Source organism: Bos taurus, chromosome 26, assembly GCF_002263795.3.
Source record: "Bos taurus isolate L1 Dominette 01449 registration number 42190680 breed Hereford chromosome 26, ARS-UCD2.0, whole genome shotgun sequence".
NCBI lineage: Eukaryota > Metazoa > Chordata > Mammalia > Artiodactyla > Bovidae > Bos > Bos taurus.
In genome coordinates this window covers 50,670,389-50,689,809 of record NC_037353.1, presented here as the reverse complement: position 1 = coordinate 50,689,809, position 19,421 = coordinate 50,670,389, and the positions used below count along the sequence as shown (strand labels likewise).

The 19,421-nt window shown below is 60.0% G+C and overlaps 2 protein-coding genes across 9 annotated transcripts in view; both read left to right on the top strand.

The window, feature by feature from the left end:
• The window catches only part of ADGRA1 (adhesion G protein-coupled receptor A1), a 37,703-nt gene extending 35,815 nt beyond the window's left edge, over nt 1-1,888 (top strand). Inside the window, exon 7 of one of the 2 annotated variants that reach the window (XM_005225880.5) lies at nt 33-1,888. In XM_005225880.5, the coding sequence (XP_005225937.1) occupies nt 33-1,242 (1,210 nt within the window). In that variant the 3' untranslated portion in view covers nt 1,243-1,888. The remainder of the gene's footprint in view (nt 1-32) is intronic. The other variant, NM_001205846.1, reaches the window with a different exon arrangement.
• Nucleotides 1,889-4,623: 2,735 nt separating this feature from the next.
• Nucleotides 4,624-19,421, top strand: part of KNDC1 (kinase non-catalytic C-lobe domain containing 1) — an 81,354-nt gene continuing 66,556 nt past the window's right edge. For 3 of the 7 annotated variants that reach the window (XM_024985955.2, XM_059882114.1, XM_059882112.1), the window contains exon 1: nt 4,639-18,399. In XM_024985955.2, coding sequence (XP_024841723.1) covers nt 18,298-18,399 — 102 coding nt within the window. In that variant the 5' untranslated portion in view covers nt 4,639-18,297. Of the gene's footprint in view, nt 18,400-19,421 lie in introns of all 7 variants that reach the window. The other 4 variants (XR_009493043.1, XM_059882116.1, XM_059882113.1 and 1 more) reach the window with 3 other exon arrangements.

The following is a 19,421-nucleotide window of genomic DNA, read 5'->3' as shown; positions in this document are numbered from 1 at the left end:
CGACCCCTTGCTGACCCCCCTCTCCCCCGCAGCTGCTGGATGGCCTGGGAGCCCAGCCTGGGTGCCTTCTATGGGCCGGTGGCCTTCATTGCCCTGGTCACCTGCGTGTACTTCCTTGGCACCTATGTCCAGCTCCGGCGCCACCCGGAGCGCAGGTACGAGCTCAGGGAGCGGACGGAGGAGCAGCAGCGGCTGGCGGGCCCCGAGGGTGGCCCTGGGGCCCCGGGGGGCACACCGCCCGCCCCCGACGGCCTGGCCGCCTCGCTGCTGCAGAACGAGCACTCGTTCAAGGCCCAGCTGCGGGCCGCCGCCTTCACGCTCTTCCTGTTCGTGGCCACGTGGACCTTCGGGGCGCTGGCCGTGTCCCAGGGCCACGTCCTGGACATGGTCTTCAGCTGCCTGTACGGCGCCTTCTGCGTGACCCTGGGGCTCTTCGTGCTCATCCACCACTGTGCCAAGCGCGACGACGTGTGGCACTGCTGGTGGTCTTGCTGCCCCACCCGCCGGGACCCCCACCCTGCGAAGCTCAGCACCCGCCCTGCCCTCGACGCCAACGGGGACGCGCTGGGCCAGGTGGCCTGCCTGCAGGACTCGCCGTGTCCCAGTAAGGCGTTGGGCTTCGGCCACCCATCCGCCAGCCACTGCAAGATGACCAACCTGCAGGCCACCCAAGGCCATGTCAGCTGCCTGTCGCCAGCCACGCCCTGCTGTGCCCAGATGCACTGCGAGCAGCTCATGGAGGATGCGGCCCACGTGCACGAGGGGGACGCCTTCGAGCACGACACACACCTGCACACGTGCGTCCAGGGCAGAACTAAGCCGCACTACTTCAGCCGGCACCGGGCAGCCGCGGCTGAGCAGGAGTACGCCTACCACATCCCGTCCAGCCTGGACGGCAGCCCGCACAGCTCGCGCTCGGAAAGCCCACCCAGCTCGCTCGAGGGCCCCGTGGGCCCTCACGCGCTGGCCTGCTGTGCCCAGGGCGACCCCTTCCCCCTGGTCAGCCAGCCCGAGGGCAGCGCCCCCAGCCCCGTGCTCTACAGCTGTCCGCCACGGCCTGGCAGGGAGGCGGCCCGCGGCCCGGCGCGCCTGGAGATGCTCCGCCGGACACAGTCGCTGCCCTTTGGTGGCCCTGGCCAGAACGGGCTGCTCAAGGGCGATGTGCGGGATGCCGCCCCCTTCGGCTCAGACAGCACAGGCAACATCCGCACGGGGCCCTGGAGGAACGAGACAACGGTGTAGCGGCCGGGACTACCCCAAAGCAGAGCCCTCTGCCCCTGGATGGGTGGGGGTCGTCTCTCAACCCAGCCTCAGCAGACCCCCACTCACCCCTGCCCAGGGAGGACGTGAGGGGGAAGGTGCTCTGGGACACAGCTGCCTCCACGGAGCCCACGCTCAGGGGCAAGACCTGCCCACAGTCATCTGCTTCAAACCCACAGCGCCCCATCCCCGGCAGCCAGGTGGAGGACCCGCCCTGCGTGCCCGCGTGCACCCGTCTGATCCCTGCTGCCTCGATGGCCCTGGCCGCGGCAGGAGGCACCACCACCGTCTCCCAGTGTCCAACGTGTGCGTTCTGTTAAGGTTTGTTCTTAGAGGCGGGCAGCCTGCCTGTCGGTCTGGAGCATCAGAGGACTCAGCCCACTTCTCGGCTCAGGCCGGCTCTCTGTTCACTCTAGGCTGGAGAGCATCACAGGCCCCCAGGCAGCTGCCTCATTCCGGGGACCCTCAGCCTCCCCCAGGGCCGGCAGGGTCTCTGGGGGGTCAGTGCCCTGGAAACTCCCGCCACACATCCTCTAATGTCCACTCGGCTTCTGAGGCCGGGCGCCGTTGGGACCGGGGCCTGCCCACCATGGCGTTTGGGAACAATAAAGTCCCTGCCACAAAGAGAGAGGGTCTAGCATTTCCATGAATATGTGGGCGCAAAGCCCCGACTCAGAGGACACGCGTCAATGACCGAAGTCCGTCTGTGATGGCAGCTGCGTGTCCCACAGGAGGGGCTCTGGGTCCCTGCAGAGGCAGAAGCCCAGGCAGCCCGAGGGGAGAGGGTGTGGCCTGTGCAGCCTGGACTCCCTCCCCCGGGTCTGTGCACGTGTGCACCCACACCCACACGTGTGTTGGTGCACGTGCCACACGTGTACACTGCCACAAAGTGCACACGCGTGCACGGTACACCGTGGGCACACACGCGGTGTGCGTGTCACAGGCACTGCACGCAGCACACGTCACACACACCGCCCACGTGCACACCTTCCTGCACAGCCACGCACACGCGTGTTTCCCAGCCCCGCGAGCGCCAGGCTTTCTTTGCCCTGCGCAGCCTCATCACCAGGCCTTGTCAGCTTCTGCGTGGGGGCGGGGGGCTCAGGAGGGCCAGATCTTTCCAGATCTTTCCCCACACCTGCCGGGGTGGGGGGCGGGCGTGCCCAGGGTCCCAGGCACGTTGCCCAGTATCTCAGCACAGGATCCTCGATTCCCGGGGCTCTTGTAAGCCTAACAGTGACCTTGTAATGGACCCTGGTGTCCAGTACTGCATCCTCACAAGACAACCAGACAAGCTACCAGTGACCGCTGCGGGGTGGCTCTCGTCTCCACCCCCCAGCCTGCTGCCTGCCCGCGCCCCCATGACCAGCGCCCCGGGGCAGCACTGAGCACTCACTGTGGACGCAGAGCTGTGGACGAAGCTCTGTGCCGCCCTCGGCGCTTTGTGAGGCTGGTTCAGAGATCTGCGAGCCTCTCTGTCCCTTGAGGGGCAGGCCCCTCGGTGCCCAGCTCAGGGCAGGCCAGGGAGCCATGAGGCTGCCCCCAGCCTCTCCAGAAGGCGTCCCCCGCCCTCCTGCCCCGCCGCCCCTGGCAGAGCTGAGAGCGGCTCATCCCTGAGACCAAAGAGACTGGATGGGAGCCAGTGAACCTCGTGGGTCCCGGGGCTGCGCCAGCCTCCTGAGCCCACTGGGCAGTGTGGTGACACAGTCCACAGTGATGTTCTCCAGGAATAAAAATCCATGACATGACCACATCCGGGGGCACCCCACATGGACGATCCCCCCAGAGGATGAGAGGTCGGAGGTCAAAGCTGCAGACTGCTGTCTGAGGGCTAACCCTGGGTTGCCACTTAGTGCTGTGTGAGGGCATACAGGCGGGGTGGAGCCAGTGTGCCTCCTGCACGCGTGCGAGAGCATGCACGTGTGTGGCCGTGTGCCGAGTGCATCTGTGCATTGTCTATTCGAACTGGTGTGTGCACACATGTGAGTCTGTGCATGTCACATGTAAGTCTGTCACGTGTGTGTACATTGTGAGAACACATGCTTCTGAATGTGCTGTTGAGAGTTGGGTGGGTGTGTGCATGTCTGAGTGTGTAGCGTATGCGTGAGAGCACAATAGTGAACGTGTGCAGATGCGTGAGTGATGTGTGTGCGCTTGTGAGTGCATGCGTGTGCATGTGTGTGAATCGTGTGACTGTATACATGGGGGGTATCTGTGTTGTACATGTGAGTGCAGAAGAGTACACGTGTGTACGTGGGAGTGTGTGTGCAAGTACATGCCTGTCACAGAGGGCGTGTGCAGCACCCTTGCCCTGGCCTGGCCGCTGTCTAACTGCCCCTCAGGGCAGCTCTGACAGCGTCAGCCGGCTGGGGCCTCAGGGTGCCTCAGCCGCCCTCTCCCCAGCATCGCAGTCCAGCCCCATCAAGGTCCATCCCCAGCGTGAAGGTCCGTCCCGGGTGTCCGCTGTTGGGGAGCCAGCTGCCGGGGGCCTGGGAAGCATTCACCCTCAGGCATGGCCAGCCCTGCCATCTGCAGGGAGTGCTGGCGCTCAGTAAGAGATCCCTGCTGACCCTCCGACTTCTCCAGAAGCCCCTGAGCCACCCCTGAACGTTCCAGGCCGGGGAGCCCCTGGGGTCTGCTGGCGTCGGCACAGCCAGGCCCGCAGGAGGGGCGGGGCTGGGATATGGGCTGCCAGGCTCTATGAGACAGACTGTCAAGGGGGGTCTCGGGCCCCAGGACCCCCAGCCTGGGACAGAGTCAGCTCAGAGGACAGAGTGCCAGCTGTTGGGTGGCAGGGGAGCCCAGGAGTGGCCTCGGGGGTCGGGTCATGGGGCCTGGGTCGAGTCTGCAACGGCAGCCGTCAGGCTGGGCCATCGCACCAGGCTCCAGTGGGGCAGCGGGGGCAGCGGCAGGGACCGCAGCTTCGGGAGGCCTGTCCTCTGCCAGGCCAGGCGCCCCCAGGACCCGGGGCTCTGGGCAGGGCACAGCCAGCTGCGGGAAGCGGGCAACAGCACCTGGAGAGAACCCGGAGCCCTGCAGCCCCGCCACTGGCCCCAGACCTTCGGGGTTCCGGGCGGGGAGGGGACACTGGCGGGCCTCGGGGCTCAGGGACTCCAGCAGCCGGACGTGGGCCAACCGGCCAAGACCCACCTGAGTCCCGGCCAGGCGGTGCCGGTGCGCCCTGGCCTGCTGGCCACACCCAGCCTGCACACCCGGTTCTTCTCTGGGCTGAGGCTTCAGCCCCCAGCCTGCTGGCCGCACCCAGCCTGCACGCCTGGTTCTTCTCTGGGCCGAGGCTTCAGCCCCCGGCCTGCTGGCCGCACCCAGCCTGCACACCCGGTTCTTCTCTGGGCTGAGGCTTCACCCCCCAGCCTGCTGGCCGCACCCAGCCTGCATGCCTGGTTTTTCTCTGGGCCGAGGCTTCAGCCCCCGGCCTGCTGGCCGCACCCAGCTTGCACACCTGGTTCTTCTCTGGGCTGAGGCTTCAGCAGCAGCTTTCCCCGCGAGCAATCATCAGGTGCCTGGGGATGTAAAGTGGCCTGTCGGGTCCACTTGCTGAGAGTGATCTGGGGTCTGCAGGCTGGGGAAGGGCGCTTGCCAGAGGCCAGGTCTGTGGCCCCAGAAGCTGGGATAGGAGGTGGTGAGAGGACATGGATGCTCACGCCAGCGCGGGGAGGACGGCACAGCCCGGGGGCACGGGGAGGCCGGGGGTGCAGAAAGGCCACACATGGGCGGCCAAGTTGCTGAGAGGCAGCTGCACCCACAGCTGCTACACCAGACAGCCCGGGCCAAGGTCCGTACACACGGGCGTGGAGGCCCTGCTCACACCCGCAGGAGGCCCGGTGTGGCTGGGACTCGGCTGCGGAGCAGTGGGCTCCGTGTGGCCTGTCTACACGGTCACCGCTGGATCCTGGACGAGCACTGGGGGCCTGCAAAGGCAGGAGGACCCGCATGGCTGGTCAGATGCCGAGACCTCCTCCGGGGAGCACACGGGAACGTCAGCAGGGGGTGGGGAGGCCTGGGGACCAAGCAGAGGGCACAGGGCTTGAGGGGCCAGTGGGGCCAGGAGCCCAGAGCCCCGGGGGCAAGATGGGGGGCCGAGAGGGTGGGGCCAGTGAGGAGCACAGGCCAGAGCAGCCAGCTCCTGGGGGCCTGGGTGAGCAGATGCTCAGTGCAAGATTTCAGAGGCGCCCAAACTCAGTAATCAAGACGAGTAAGATTGTGATACAATGTTTCAAAAAGAAAAAAAGATGGAAAAATTCATGATGACTAGCACCAAAATCTTAAAGGGAGCCAGAATCGGTGTTGGTGGTGGGCCCCGGGGCCCCCATTGTGGGTGTCGGGGAAGCCTTGCTGACACGCAGCTCAGAGGACAGTCCACGCCGTCATCCACCAGGGCCTCCCCAGAGAGTGGCCGGAGCCGACAGAGACAGAACCACCCGGACCCGACAGAGACAGAACCACCCAGAACTGACAGAGAGATGACCCAAGCCAGGCTCAGCGGATACAGTATGGACGGACACGCCAGAATCAACCTGCAGAGCAGAGGCAGCCCATGGCTGGTCGAGGGGCCAGAAGTGTGCACTGCACTCCACAGTTTACAAAGGGCAGGGGGGCGCCTTGGGGGAGGAAGGGGTCCACGAGGGTGTGCAGCCCCTTCCAGCCCCTCAGCTCGGGGCCCCAGCAACCCCTGCGCGTGCAGGAGACATGGGGTTCACAGAGGACAATGGCCCTCCCACCCCGCCCTCAGGATGGGTCAGGGACTTCCTTTCCTCCCTTCGTCCTCCCCTGCCTCCACCCAGGACCCACTGGAGGAAGTGCGCCCCCAGGGTTCACACGGGACCGCTTCCCACCTCCTCCAGGGCCCACCCCGTCTCCATCCACAGACTCCACGCCCCGCCTGTCCACCCTGCTCTGCCAAACCCAACACGTGGGCCAGGAGCCCTTCACGCGTCACCTGTCAAATGCCTGCATCAAGCCCAGGGAGCAGGCTCAGAGAAGTCAAGCGACTTCCTGCATCACACAGCATCTGCCACCCACTCTCCCGGAGGCCCCGGGGCGTCAGCTCAGACAGCACGCTTGCGTGGCCCCACCTGCGGGGCCGGGGTGGTCGATCCACCAGAGACCCTCTGTCTTCACATGGCAAGCCCACGGCAGGCTCGGCTCACTGTCTGCGGCCCACGGTCCATGGCTCTTTCCTGCTTGGTCCATGTCCTCAGAGCTCCAGAGCGGGTGGGGGGCTCTGGGACCCCAGTGATCTCCGCATGGTCTGGGAACCCGGGGGGCAGGAGAGGGGCCTGGGGGCCACGTTCGCAGGAGGGTGTCACAGGGAGCCTCCTGGACCAGGGAAGTGGCATCGATGGATGGGTGGGGATTTCCAAGTGAGGACTTCTTCAAGGCCTCGGACGGAACTCCTGGGATGAAGCCGACAGGCAAGAAGCAATCCTCTCGTTTCCTACAAAGGCTCCAGAAACTGAGGCAGTGAGTACAAATGCCTGAAAGGTGCACCTTCTGGAATGTTCACTAACATGTGGAATTCTCTCCACGAGCTGCCAGAAAACATCCTGCACAGGAAGTGTCGGGCCTCGGGTTCCGGGGGTGGGGGGCGGCCCCCCACCAGAGACGCATCACAAGAGGAGGGTCCTGGCAGGGGGGGCGGCCCCCCACCAGAGACGCATCACAAGAGGAGGGTCCCGGCAGGGGGGGCGACCCCCCACCAGAGACCCATCACAAGAGGAGGGTCCCGGCCAGCAGGCCTAGCGAGCCCCACCTTGGGAGGACCCGATCAGGGTTTGAGTGAAAATGATGGAACTGAACCCCCAGGAAAAAGGGAAAAGCCAGTCCATGAGCCGGATGGCGGAAAGCACTGACCAGTGGCGGGGACCCCGAGATGGCCCGGAAGCCCGGCCCAGGTCCCCGGCTGCGTGGGAGCCTCCACAGCCGCGCCCTGCGGAGACCCTGGGGAGGGGAAGCTGAGAGCAGACAGTGCAGCCCCGAAGGGCAGGAACTTGGGTGGAGTTTGGAGCGAAGGGGAGACAGACCCCAGGCGATTCCTGTGCCCTGCTTCCCACCCTGCCTGAGGGCCATTGGGTTCAGTATGTGAAGAAATAGACAAAAGAGGAAAAACATAACTATGTATCTGAATCTCAACTATTTTTTTTTTTTTTTGAGAAATGTACCACATTGAAGTGAATGAAATGGAGCCTCTGCTATTTTTCAAGAAACGTGAGACATCAGCATCCATCCAGGAAAGACGGTGGAATTCCAGCATCTTGCTCACGGGGACTCATGGCACAAAGTCAGTTCTGCGTCTCGCGTGGGGAAAGTAGCCAACAAGCTCCGTGTCTTGGCAACGTCTTGTTTAAACTGGGTTTAACTGAGTAATTTTGTTTTTAGTGATCAACATTTGCTTATGATGGATCAGTGTTAGTCTACAGGTGAAGAAAGTCTCAGCTGGACCTGCATGTGGAGCCTGTGGGATGAAGGGACCCCCTTCCTGTTATTAATACAAAGGGGTTAGGCTTAGGCAAAGAAGCAGAAAGCCTGCAGAGAATCCAGAGCACTGCAGGGTGGGATGGGGGGATGGGAGGGTGGAGTGGGAAGATGCCCCACCCACGGGTGGCAGGCTGACTCTTGAAGGGTCCCGGTTCCGGCCAGCGAGAGGCCCCGGGCCACTGGCCACTGGCCAGCAGGGAAGCAGCGGAACCCAACCCTGAGTGCCAGGCCTCTGCTGTCCTCGGCAGGAGCCACTCATGGACAGCCTGAAAGGAGGCACAGCAGGTCCCAGTCATTCAACCCTCAGTCAGGGCAGCAGGCGCCCAGCGTGGGGAGGGCTTGCGGGAAGGCAGGCTGGAGGCCCCCAGCACCCGGGCCTGTCCCGTGAACCAGCAGGAAGATCCGCCTGGCCACCCGGTGAGAACGCCATCTCTGTCTGCCAATGGCACAGTCAGGACCCTCACGAGCCCCCAGCCTGGGAGCACAGATGTCCCTGGGCCGGGCCCTGCAGCAGGGGTCACAACAGGGGGAAGGCTGCTTTCCGCAGCAGCACCAACGGAGACACACACGCGGCCCGCTCGGCGGTCAAGGAGGCTGCACGTCAGGGAAGGCCGTGTCGTCAGATCTTAAAAGTCCTCCCCAAGAAACAGACGCGGCCCGCTCAGCGGTCAAGGAGGCTGCACGTCAGGGAAGGCCGTGTCGTCAGATCTTAAAAGTCCTCCCCAAGAGCGGTAACTGTGTGAGGTGATAAACTTACTGTGGTGATCATTTTGCAACATTCAAATATAAAATAACCATGCTGCACGCCCGAAACTCACATGATGTTATAGGTAATGACCTCAGGCAAAACAGGTTAAACCTTGTCTTGCTAAAACTGTGTTTAGAAAAAACTTATAGCTTTAAATAAATTATAGAAGAGAAAAAAGCCGACTTCCTGGTGGCACAGTGGGAAAGAATCCGCCTGCCAGTGCAGGAGACACAGGCTTGCTCCCTGGTCTGGGAAGCTAGGCCCGGGCACCACAGCCACTGAGCCTGCGCTCTAGAGCCTGGAGCCCCAACTCTGGAAGCCCATGCACCCTAGAGCCCGTGCTCTGAAACAAGCCCATGCTCCCTCCCCACAGGGAGAACCCCTGGCACAACCACAGAGCAGCCCCCACTCACTGCAACAGAGGAAGCCCAGGCAGCAACAAGGACCCCAACAGCCAAAATAAATACGATTTTTAAAAAAGCATAGGAAAAGGTTGAAAATCGGTGAGTTACACATCCATCACAAGAATTTTGAAAAATAATAGTAATTAGAACCTTCCCCCAAGTAAATTAAATGAAATAATGAAGATTAAAAATGTTGATTAAATATACATTCTTTAATAAACTCAGTTTGATCAGCACTGCCCTGGCAAATCTAATCGAGACAAAATGAAGCAACAAACGTCGGGAATTGAGGGAGGCATTATGACAGACGCCAGAGACACTAGAAAGATAAAGAGGAGATCCACACAACATGCCAGTGAGTCTGAGACCCTAGATGAGACAGACAAAGCCCTAGGAAAGCACCTCTTAACAAGACTGACCTATGAAAATGCAGGAACAGCTTTAAGACTTGTATAACCATTAAAGAAAAAGAAATGCAAAGAAATGCAAAAAAGCAAAATGACTGTCAGAGGAGGCCTTACAAATAGCTGTGAAAAGAAGAGAAGCGAAAAGCAAAGGACAAAAGGAAAGATAAACTCATCTGAATGCAGAGTTCCAAAGAATAGTTCCCAAGTACAGATAAGAAAGCCTTCCTCAGCAATCAGTGCAAAGAAATAGAAGAAGACATAGAATGGGAAAGACTAGAGATCTCCTCAATAAAATTAGAGATACCAAGGGGACATTTCATGCCAAGATGGGCACAATAACGGACAGTAATGGTATGGACCTAATGAAGCAGAAGATACTAAGAAGCAGTGGCAAAAATACACAGAAGAACTGTACAAAAAAGATCTTAAAGACCCAGATAACCATGATGGTGTGATCACTCACCTAGAGCCAGATATCTTGGAATGCGAAGCCAAGCGGTCCTTAGGAAGCATCACTATGAACAAAGCTAGTGGAGGTGATGGAATTCCAGTTGAGCTACTTCAAATCCTGAAAGATGATGCTGTGAAAGTGCTGCACTCAATATGCCAGCAAACTTGGAAACCGCAGCAGTGGCCACAGGACTGGAAAAGGTCAGTGTTCATTCCAATCCCCCAAAAATGCAATGCCAAAGAATGCTCAAAATACCACACAATTGCACTCGTCTCACACGTTAGTAAAGTAATGCTCAAAATCGTCCAAGCTAGGCTTCAACAAAATGTGAACCGTGAACTTTCAGATGGACAAGGTGGATTTAGAAAAAGCAGAGGAACCAGAGATCAAATTGCCAACATCCGCTGGATCATTGAAAAAGCAAGAGAGTTCCAGAAAAACATATATTTCTGCTTTATTGACCATGCCAAAGCCTCTGACTGTGTGGATCATAATAAACTGTCGAAAATTCTGAAAGAAATGGGAATACCAGACCACCTGACCTGCCTCTTGAGAAATCTGTATGCAGATCAGGAAGCAACAGTTAGAACTGGACATGGAACAACAGACTGGTTCCAAATAGGAAAAGGAGTACATCAAGGCTGTATATTGTCACCCTGCTTATTTAACTTCTATGCAGAGTACATCATGAGAAACGCTGGGCTGAAGGAAGCACAAGCTGGAATGAAGATTGCTGAGAGAAATATCAATAACCTCAGATATGCAGATGACAAAAACCTATGGCAGAAAGCGAAGAAGAACTAAAGAGCCTCTTGATGAAACTGAAAGAGGAGAGTGAAAAACTTGGCTTAAAGCTCAACATTCAGAAAACTGAGATCATGGCATCTGGTCCCATCACTTCATGGGAAATAGATGGGGAAACAGTGGAAACAGTGGCAGACTTTATTTTGGGGGGCAGCAAAATCACTGCAGATGGTGACTGCAGCCATGAAATTAAAAGACGCTTACTCCTTGGAAGAAAATTATGACCAAACTAGACAGCATATTCAAAAGCAGAGACACTTTGCCAACAAAGGTCCATCTGGTTGAGGCTATGGTTTTTCCAGTGGTCATGTGTGGATGTGAGAGTTGGACCATAAAGAAGGCTGAGTGCCAAAGAATTGATGCTTTTGAACTGTGGTGTTGGAGAAGATTCTTGAGAGTGCCTTGGACTGCAAGGAGATCCAACCAGTCCATCCTAAAGGAGATCAGTCCTGGATGTTCATTGGAAGGACTAATGTTGAAGCTGAAACTCCAATATTTTGGCCACCTGATGCGGAGAGCTGACTCATTTGGAAAGACCCTGATGCTGGGAAAGATTGAGGGCAGGAGGAGAAGGGGACAACAGAGGATGAGTTGGTTGGATGGCATCACTGACTCAATGGACACGAGTTTGAGTAAACCCCAGGAGCTGGTGATGGACAGGGAGGCCTGGCGTGCTGCCATCCACGCGGTCGCAAAGAGTCAGACATGACTGAGCGACTAAACTGAAGTGAACTGAACCATTAAAGAATTGAATCTATCATTTAAAACTTTACCATTAAAGAAAAGCCTCAGGTCCAGATGGTCGTATGGCTTCACAGAGAATTCCACTAAACATTTAAGGAAGAAATCGTGTGAATTTTACAAAAACTTTCCAGAAAATAGAAAAAGAAGAAACACATCCCAATTGTTTCCTGAGGTGAAAAATCTAACCTTGATGTAAAGGCATCATGGGAAAAACAAATTTATGGCCAGTGAAAATAAATGCAAAAATCCCCACAGAAAATATCAGCCACGGAGATGAAGGACATCTGCAAGACAGGGTGTGTCAGAGGCGGGTAGGTCTGCTCCCAGGCACAGAGCTAGTCTGACTGAGACACGAGCACAGTAACAGAATAAAGGGAGTCAAACCCCCTTTATTCACAGACGCAGAAAACACATTCGATAAAATTCAACATCCGTTTGTGATTTTAAAAGGTTTGGCAGGGACTGCCTGGTGGTCTAGTGGTTAGGAATCCACTGGTGGTCTAGTGGTTAGGAATCTGGCTTCTAATGCAGGGGACGTGGGTTCAGCCCCTGGTGAGGGAACTAAGATCCCACCTGCTGCCAACCAAGCCCCCATGCTGCAACGAGAAGCCCACCCACTGCAGTGAAGACTCAACCCAGCCGAAAAATGATTTTCTTTAAAAAAAAAAAATAATAATAAGTGTGTCTGTTAAGTCGCTTCAGTCATGTCTGACTCTTTGCAACCCCATGGACTATAGCCCACCAGGCTCCTCTGTCTGTGGGATTCTCCAGCTAAGAATACTGGAGTGGGTTGCCATGCCCTCCTCCAGGGATCTCCCAGGCCCAGGGATCAAACCTGCATCTCTTTCATCTCCTGCATTGGCAGGAGGGTTCTTTACCACTAGGGCCACCTCGGAAGCCCCTTTTAAACAAACAAACAAACAAAAAAGAGCCTTTGCCAAATTAGCAATAAAAGCGAACTTCATTAACCTATAAAAATCTACAGCAAAATCATCCTTGACCGTGATGAAGCGAAGCCCAACTGCTCACCTTGGGAACTCAGCCCAGAGGACCATCTCGCTGAGTCTGCTCGATGCTGTGCTAGGTCCCACGGTCCTAGGGTGGAAGGCGTGGTGAGGATGAGAAACTGAGAAGCTGAGCTGACTCCCAGGGAGTGTGATCACCACAGGAAGCCCATGTCGGTCCCGATCAGACACTCAGTAGAGTTAGCACAGTGCTGGACACAAGGCCGTGGGCAAGAGCCAATCTGACCCGTGTAGGCCAGCGCTAAACAGGAAACAAAATTTTTACAAAGATAACAGTTTACAGCGGTACCAGGATACATCGACATTCATGATAAATCGGGTAGAAGAGACGCAAGTCCTCCCACTGAAAACTACAAAATATAAATGAGAGACGAGAAGGGAGCCTGATTCTACAGGGAGGTGCCCACGTCGGGGGCTGGGACACCTGCTGCCCCTCAGGCCTGGGGGCGTGCAGACTGCAGCCAGACCCCACCAGGACGGCTCGGCCGGGAGCCACTCTCCGGGGCCAGGACGCTGAGACGCTCAGGAGGAAAAGGAGGGGTGGGGGGCAGAGTCAGAGCGTGGGGACTTCCCACGGGCGCTTCTGCCAGGCTGACCACAGACCACTGGACACAGACTCACACATGTGCATGCTCAGAGTCTTTCCCGAAGATGGAGGCTGGGCACGTGCACGGACTCAGCGTCATCGCTGACCCGGCCAGAATGCGTGCACGTTGCTCACACAGTTCAAGCAGCGTGTGTCCCAGCTGATACCCCAGACCTAGGACGGCCCAGACGTCCATCAGCGGTTGTTTCATGTACTTAACACAATTCAGTAACAATGAGCTTCCTGCTCCCAGAATAACTCTAAGGGAGAGAATCCAGACAAAAAAAGAAAATGTTCACAGTGTGATTCCACTTATATAAATTACCAAAAAAGAAAAGAAATGAGCAAAACTAAATTATGTGTTTAACAACATATGCTTAGTGGTGAAACTCTATGAAGAAAAGAGCGCGGGAGACGCCTCTGCAAGGCGGGACGGTGGCTGCGATCGGAGCTCAGGGGTGGACAGGGTGAGGGGTATCGCTGCTGTTCCTCCTGATACATCGCGGGGGGCCCCTCAGTCCATGGACATCGGGATTTACTGTTGACCGTAAGTTTTCCTGCAGCCCCTTCTCCAGCGCCCCCAGGACGTGCCCTCCATGGGCTGTGGCTCCCTCTTGCCCGGGACCTGCTCCCCCACAGCATGCTGGCAGCTTCGTCTGTGTCCCAGCAGAAGGCAGGCTCACTGCCGACACCTGGTGAGGGCAGGCGTCCACGCCAGAACCAAGGGGCTCCAAGGTGGACACCCAGCGCTCCAGCCCAGCTCTGAGCTCTGGGGCCAAGACTTCCCCTGGATGTTCACGGGGGCAGCAAAGACCCGCGGCGGGCGGGGCAGGGGACTTCTACGGTCAGAGCTAAAGGGACGGCTGATTCAGCATCAGAAGCGCACAGCTTTCGGGACGTAAGAGGGTGTTAGAGATGTGGTTTTCTGACCAGGGTCCCTGTCAGTCTGCCCACCTCTAGCAGGCGTCCTGCCGGCTCCATCCATGAGGGGACCCCAGGCTCCCGCAAGCTCCCCAGCTGTGAGAAATCGCATCTGGGGTCTTCGAATGCTCCCCATCAGGAATGTTCCAGCTTGGCTCAGCTAGACGGGGGACCTTTGTGGACACAGACCTCACCCTGTCCACCAGCACCGGCACACAGCCTCTGGGAAGGCAAGGTGCTTGGCTGCAGGGCGTGGCAGCACCCTGAGGAGGCAGGACCCTCCACGTGCCCTGAGGTACGAGCCCCCGAGCCTGGCTGTGCCGTCTCCTGGGAAGCGTGGTGCACGCCGTGGGACTGCAAGGACATACGCCACCCGTGAGCGAAGGGAAGCGGTCGGGTCCCTGCGGGGTCCGCCACACCGGTCACGCCAACAGAGTCCACGTGCGGGGAACAGGGCTGGAAGGAGCCGGGCACAGGTCCCCACGGACAGAACCTGCAGGAGGGGCTTCCCCGCTGAGGGGCGGGGGGGCGCAGACCTCTGAGGAGGGTGCCATGGGGCTGGAGTCCTGGGGCAGCTGGAATCAGGACCAGCCCTGCCCCAGGGAAGAGCAGTGGAGGGGGCCTCCTCCTGCTCGCCAGGCCCTCACCCGCCCGACGGAGGCCAGCAGCACAGAGAGAAGGCGACAGGCACGGAGTGACGGCCACCGAGCGACAGCCCAGCTCAGGCTGCCCGAGCAGAGCCGGTCGGCCGTCTAGGTCCTCGTGTGTGCGTCTCTATCTCGGGAGAAGTGTGGTCAGAATTTTGATACCATAAAATGAGTCTTACAGTCACTGAAAACAAAAATGTTTAAAAATTTTTTATGTAAGAAGTATTCAACTTATCAAAACTTACATGCATTTTGTTGCAAAGTCTTATGGAGAATCTACAGAAATTTTCAAGCATAAAAATACACCACAGCAGGATAAAATTTGGCCAAAGTTAGATGAGCGTAATGAGTTTCAGGAAAATGTCATGGCGGAGATGCCTGACTATTGAAGAAAAACATGTTTGTGTGGTTCTTTACATTTTTTTTTTTCCTAACTGATTGATAGTGGGTATCAAAACCACTTTGGTTTTTAGCTTCTTGGGTACATTTACAGGAATGACTAACAGCCTTATTGTAAAATGTCAATATTTATACCACAACAGAACTTACATTCTTTGCAATGATTTACATTTATTTTTTCAAAGCCATGGATGTCAATTTCAAATGTACCAGCGGTGTGACAGCTTTTCAAGATTCTTTCTGGGAAAACAGAAGCCAAGGCTTTGAAAACCCACCCTCAGTGCCCCCTCCCAACCCTACCCCTGCACTCAAGAGGAACCGCACTCGGAAGCCAGGAGAGACAGGCTCTGAAGAACAGGCGGGGTCCACGCATGACGAGGGCCAAGCCTCGCGTGGAGCACGGCCCCCCTGGTCACTGAGCTGGAGGGAGCCAGGGAGGCCCGAGGCTGGGCGCCCGGGGAGGGCGCTCAGTCCAGGGCCTGCTTGGAGGCTATCGGAGGGTCTTGGAGGAGATGGGCATGCAGCAGAGGGAGTCGGGGGGTCAGAGGGATGAGGAGGCAGGACCCTCCGGGTCGTGGCCTCAGCCGTGGAAGCCTCTGCAGGATTCTGGTGGCACCAAGGGCCCCCAGGAAGCGGGCTAGCTCACCAGGCGAGTCCGGAGACGCCTCGGCCAGGGCGAAGGGGCCCTTCCTGCAGCCTGCTCGTGAGGGCTCGGGCCTGTCTGGGGCTGACATTAACTCTGCATGGGCCCAGTTCTGCCCGGAGGTCCTTGTCCCCGCTGTGCCGTCCCATCGGCTCTGGGGAGGCCGAGAGGCCCAATCTGGAAGCCCTCTTTCTCAAGAGCAACGCCACGGTCACATACCACACTGACAAGCACCCGCCACGCCAGGACACGGGCCACACCCCTCCTGGAGCGAAGCCTGCCGCGAGCACGGGTAAGTGCGCAGCACAGTGAGACTCGCAGAACAGCCCGCACAGCGCCTGGTCACCCCACTGAGACTCGCAGAACAGCCCGCACAGCGCCTGGTCACCCCACTGAACAACAAAGGCTGGCGACCACACGCCTCCGGGAGAAGAGGAAAGGGCAGTGCGGCCCCTGCCAGGGGCACCTGGCCCAGGGCCCCGGTCCCCTCCCCACTGGCCCAGGGCCCCGGTCCCTGCCGGACCAAGGAGATGGGTGATGCCCACTGAGCAGCTGTACGCTGCCACAGAGCTGACTCAGCCAGCATCTACAGCCCGCGTGCTCCATATTTTACCCAAACTGGATGCCCCTTCCCAAAGCAGACAATGCCATTAGGCCCAGCAGCACCCACAGTGAGGCGGCTCCTTCAGCTAGGGGGTGATCTTTGTCCCCAGACCCTGGGCCTGGCAGCCCGGAGACCCAAGAACCAGGTGACAGAGTCGGCACACAGCCTGAGGCCCCCAGAGGGCGCGGAGGCCGGGTGGCGAGCCAGAATGTCAAGGCCCCACACCGGCTTCAGCAGCGCTTTGACCCCAGCCCTGGACAGGCAGGGGGCAGCCCCCAGCCACGCAGCACAGGGACCCTGCAGCAAGGGCGCCCAGCTCTGCGGACACGGTCCAGGCCAGGGCGCAGCTGGAGCCCTGGAGCAGGGCTCCTCCTTCTGAGACATCAGGCAGTGCCCACCCACAGCCCAAACACACTGAGTCTGAGACCCCAGCTCTCAGCACCCAAACAGCTGGAGCCCTTTCTGCTTTAGGTGCCAGGGGTGCGCTGCACAAGGTGAGGCTGCCCGGAGCCCTGGCCATCAGCCTGAGGCCTCGCTGTCCCTGGTCTCTCCCCTGACCTGAGTGCCCCCCTGGGGTCACATCACAGGCCCCGAGGCCCCGAGCCCTGAGCCAGGATGGAATCGGTCCCCTGCATCCTGGGACTCTGCAGGGCTTACCACAAGTCCACTTCTTCACACAGCAGTGTTTACAGAGCGACTGCTGTGTGCCTGGCCAGGCTGTGAGGGTGTGGCTGGCAGCCCAGCCGCAGTGCCCACTCTCCTGTGGGAGCTCTGACCCAGTGTTCCACCTGGGGGCGAACCAGCCATGCCCACACAGGCTGGTGAGACCACCATGCCCCCTCCTGTGGAAAAGAGGGTGCTGTGCTGTCTGAATCTCTGCAGGGCAGGGGTGGGGGGGTTGGCGGATCTTCACTCCCCAGGGAGAGGAGAGCCCTGGATCTTTGCTGGGCTGGGGTCGGGGTGTCCTGCTCTTTGCCCAGCCACAGGTCCCAGCTTGGGGCAAGGCTGGCCCTGGTGCGGAGGAAACTGGCCAACAGAGCCTAAGGGGCGGTGAAGGGTCAGCCCTGAAGCCGCCAAATTGAAGGAGCGGTTGTCTGGTCCGGTTTCCTTTCCACAGTCGGCTGGCAAGGTTGGGATGGAGCGCTAAGTGCTGGTCCTACGTGTCACCCGCGGACTAACTGAAGAAGCCGGCGGGCCAGAGCGCAGCTGCTCACACGGGTCCCCTCCCGGTCTCCCCCCGACCAGCGCTCCAGCCTTCCCCCCGGCGCCCCTCTCCCCGGGCTCCCCCCACCCACCCCGGGAGCCTCTGCAGCCGCCAACCCACCCCCCGCGGGGACTGCGGCAGCCCCGCCCTCGGCCGGTGGGGGCGGGAGAGGGGTACCGGCGGAAGGTGGGATACCCGCTTGCCAGCCTCCTTGGGGTGGACCACGGCCCCCGCTCCGTGTGCCCAGACCCCGCAGGAGCCTGCGACGCACCGCGCAGGAACACCCGCCCCGCCCCGGAACGGCGCCCGCCGCGCACAGACCTCCAGCGCCCCCAGCACAGCCCCCGGAAACGGCCAACATCCCCGAGGGACAAAATCCCCAGAAGGCCCCTAGAGGCTCAGGCGCCCCCAGCTGCCCGCCAAAGTGAGTGCGGCCCTCCGAGTGCCCTAGTCCGGCGCCCAGGTGTCCCCACCCCCTGCCCTGCTCGGGAGACACTGCGGCAGCGCGCGGCGGGGCGCCGGGGGCGGCGGGGCGGGGGCGCGGGGGAAACGCGGGGCGGGGGGGGGGGGCGGGTGCGTTGCCATGGCGGCCCGGCGCGCGTAGCCGGCCCCGAAGCGCGGAGCCAGCCCCGGAGCGCGGAGCCGGCCGGGAACGCGGAGGCGGCCCGGAGCGCAGGGCCAGTCCGGGAGCGCGGAGCCGGCCCGGAGCGCGGAGCCGGCCCCGGAGCGCAGGGCCAGCCCGGGAGCGCAGGGCCAGCCCCGGGGCGCACAACCAGTCCCCGAGCAGAACCAGCCCGGCGCGCGGAACCGGCCCGGCGCGCGGAGCCAGCCCCGAAGCAGAGCCGGCGGCAGGGGAGCCGGGGCCGCGGGCGGCGAGGCCAGGCTGGTAGGGGCGCCGGCCGCGCGGACCTCGGTCGGCGAGGACGCGGCGGCTCTGGCGGCGGCGCGCCCAAGGATGCAGACCATGGACCGGGCCGCGGCGGCTTTTTATGAGGAGGACGGCAAGGACCTGGACTTCTATGACTTCGAGCCGCTCCCCACTCTGCCAGAAGACGAGGTGAGCCCCCACCTCACGGTGGGACCCCCACCACCCCCACCGAGGGGTTCGCAGAGAGACCCCCAGGTCCCTGGCCCCCGCGGGCCAGGTCCCGGACGCAGGGGACCCCGCAGCTGTTCTCACCGCCCCCTCCCCGCAGGACAGCAGCTGTGGGCCGTCGGTGCGGATGTCGGCGCCCTGCAGGGGGGCGCTGGGGGCCTCGGGGCAGAGAGCCCAGTCAGGCCTGTTCCGGAGCTGGTGGTGTGGGGGCTGGGGGCCGTGACTGACGACCGACTCGGGGCCTTCAGTCAGGAGCCCCAAGTCCTGAGCCCCCAGCTGGGGTCCCCGGGCCGGAGGCTTTGTCTTGTGGGGCTTCTGGCCACTAACCCGGCCAAGCACCTCTAGAGACGGTTTGCCTGCAGCCCCGTCAGAGAAGCTGCCCCTGGGCCTGGGTTCGTCAGGTAGCTCTGTAGGTCGGGGTCGAATGGAGACCCTGTGGCCCTTGAACAGGCCAGTCCCAGCCACAGGCGAGGTGGCTGCTGGATGGCTCAGCTGTTCCCCGGGCTTTGAGGTCTTTGCAGAGCCCCTGTCCCAGCACACGCCCGTCTGTGGGGTCTACAGACAGACCCACCTGACCTCCTGAACTGGAGGGTCACAGAAACCATCTCTGCAGGCCCTGGGGCCCTTGCCCCCAGCTGGCCCCTGCCCACATCCTTAGCTGAGCTGGTACTAAGGACAGAGAGGCTCATGCCCTAGAAACAGTCCTTCAGAGTCTGTCGAGGGGGCAGTGCCCGGGGAGGGGTGCTGCCTCCCCACACCATCCCCACCCGCCGTGGCCTGGATTTGGTGAGAGAGAGGGCCGCAGAGGGAACCGCAAGGGAATAAATAATTCTGTGGGTATCTCCACGGCTTTATGCGGAGTGAAGGGTGCTCCCAGCACACAGCCTGCAGATGCTCCCAGAGGGCAGGTTCCTAAAGCATCTGCTGGAAACCTCACGTCCCCCGAACCACCCTCCAAGGCAGACACAGAACGTGGTTCTCCA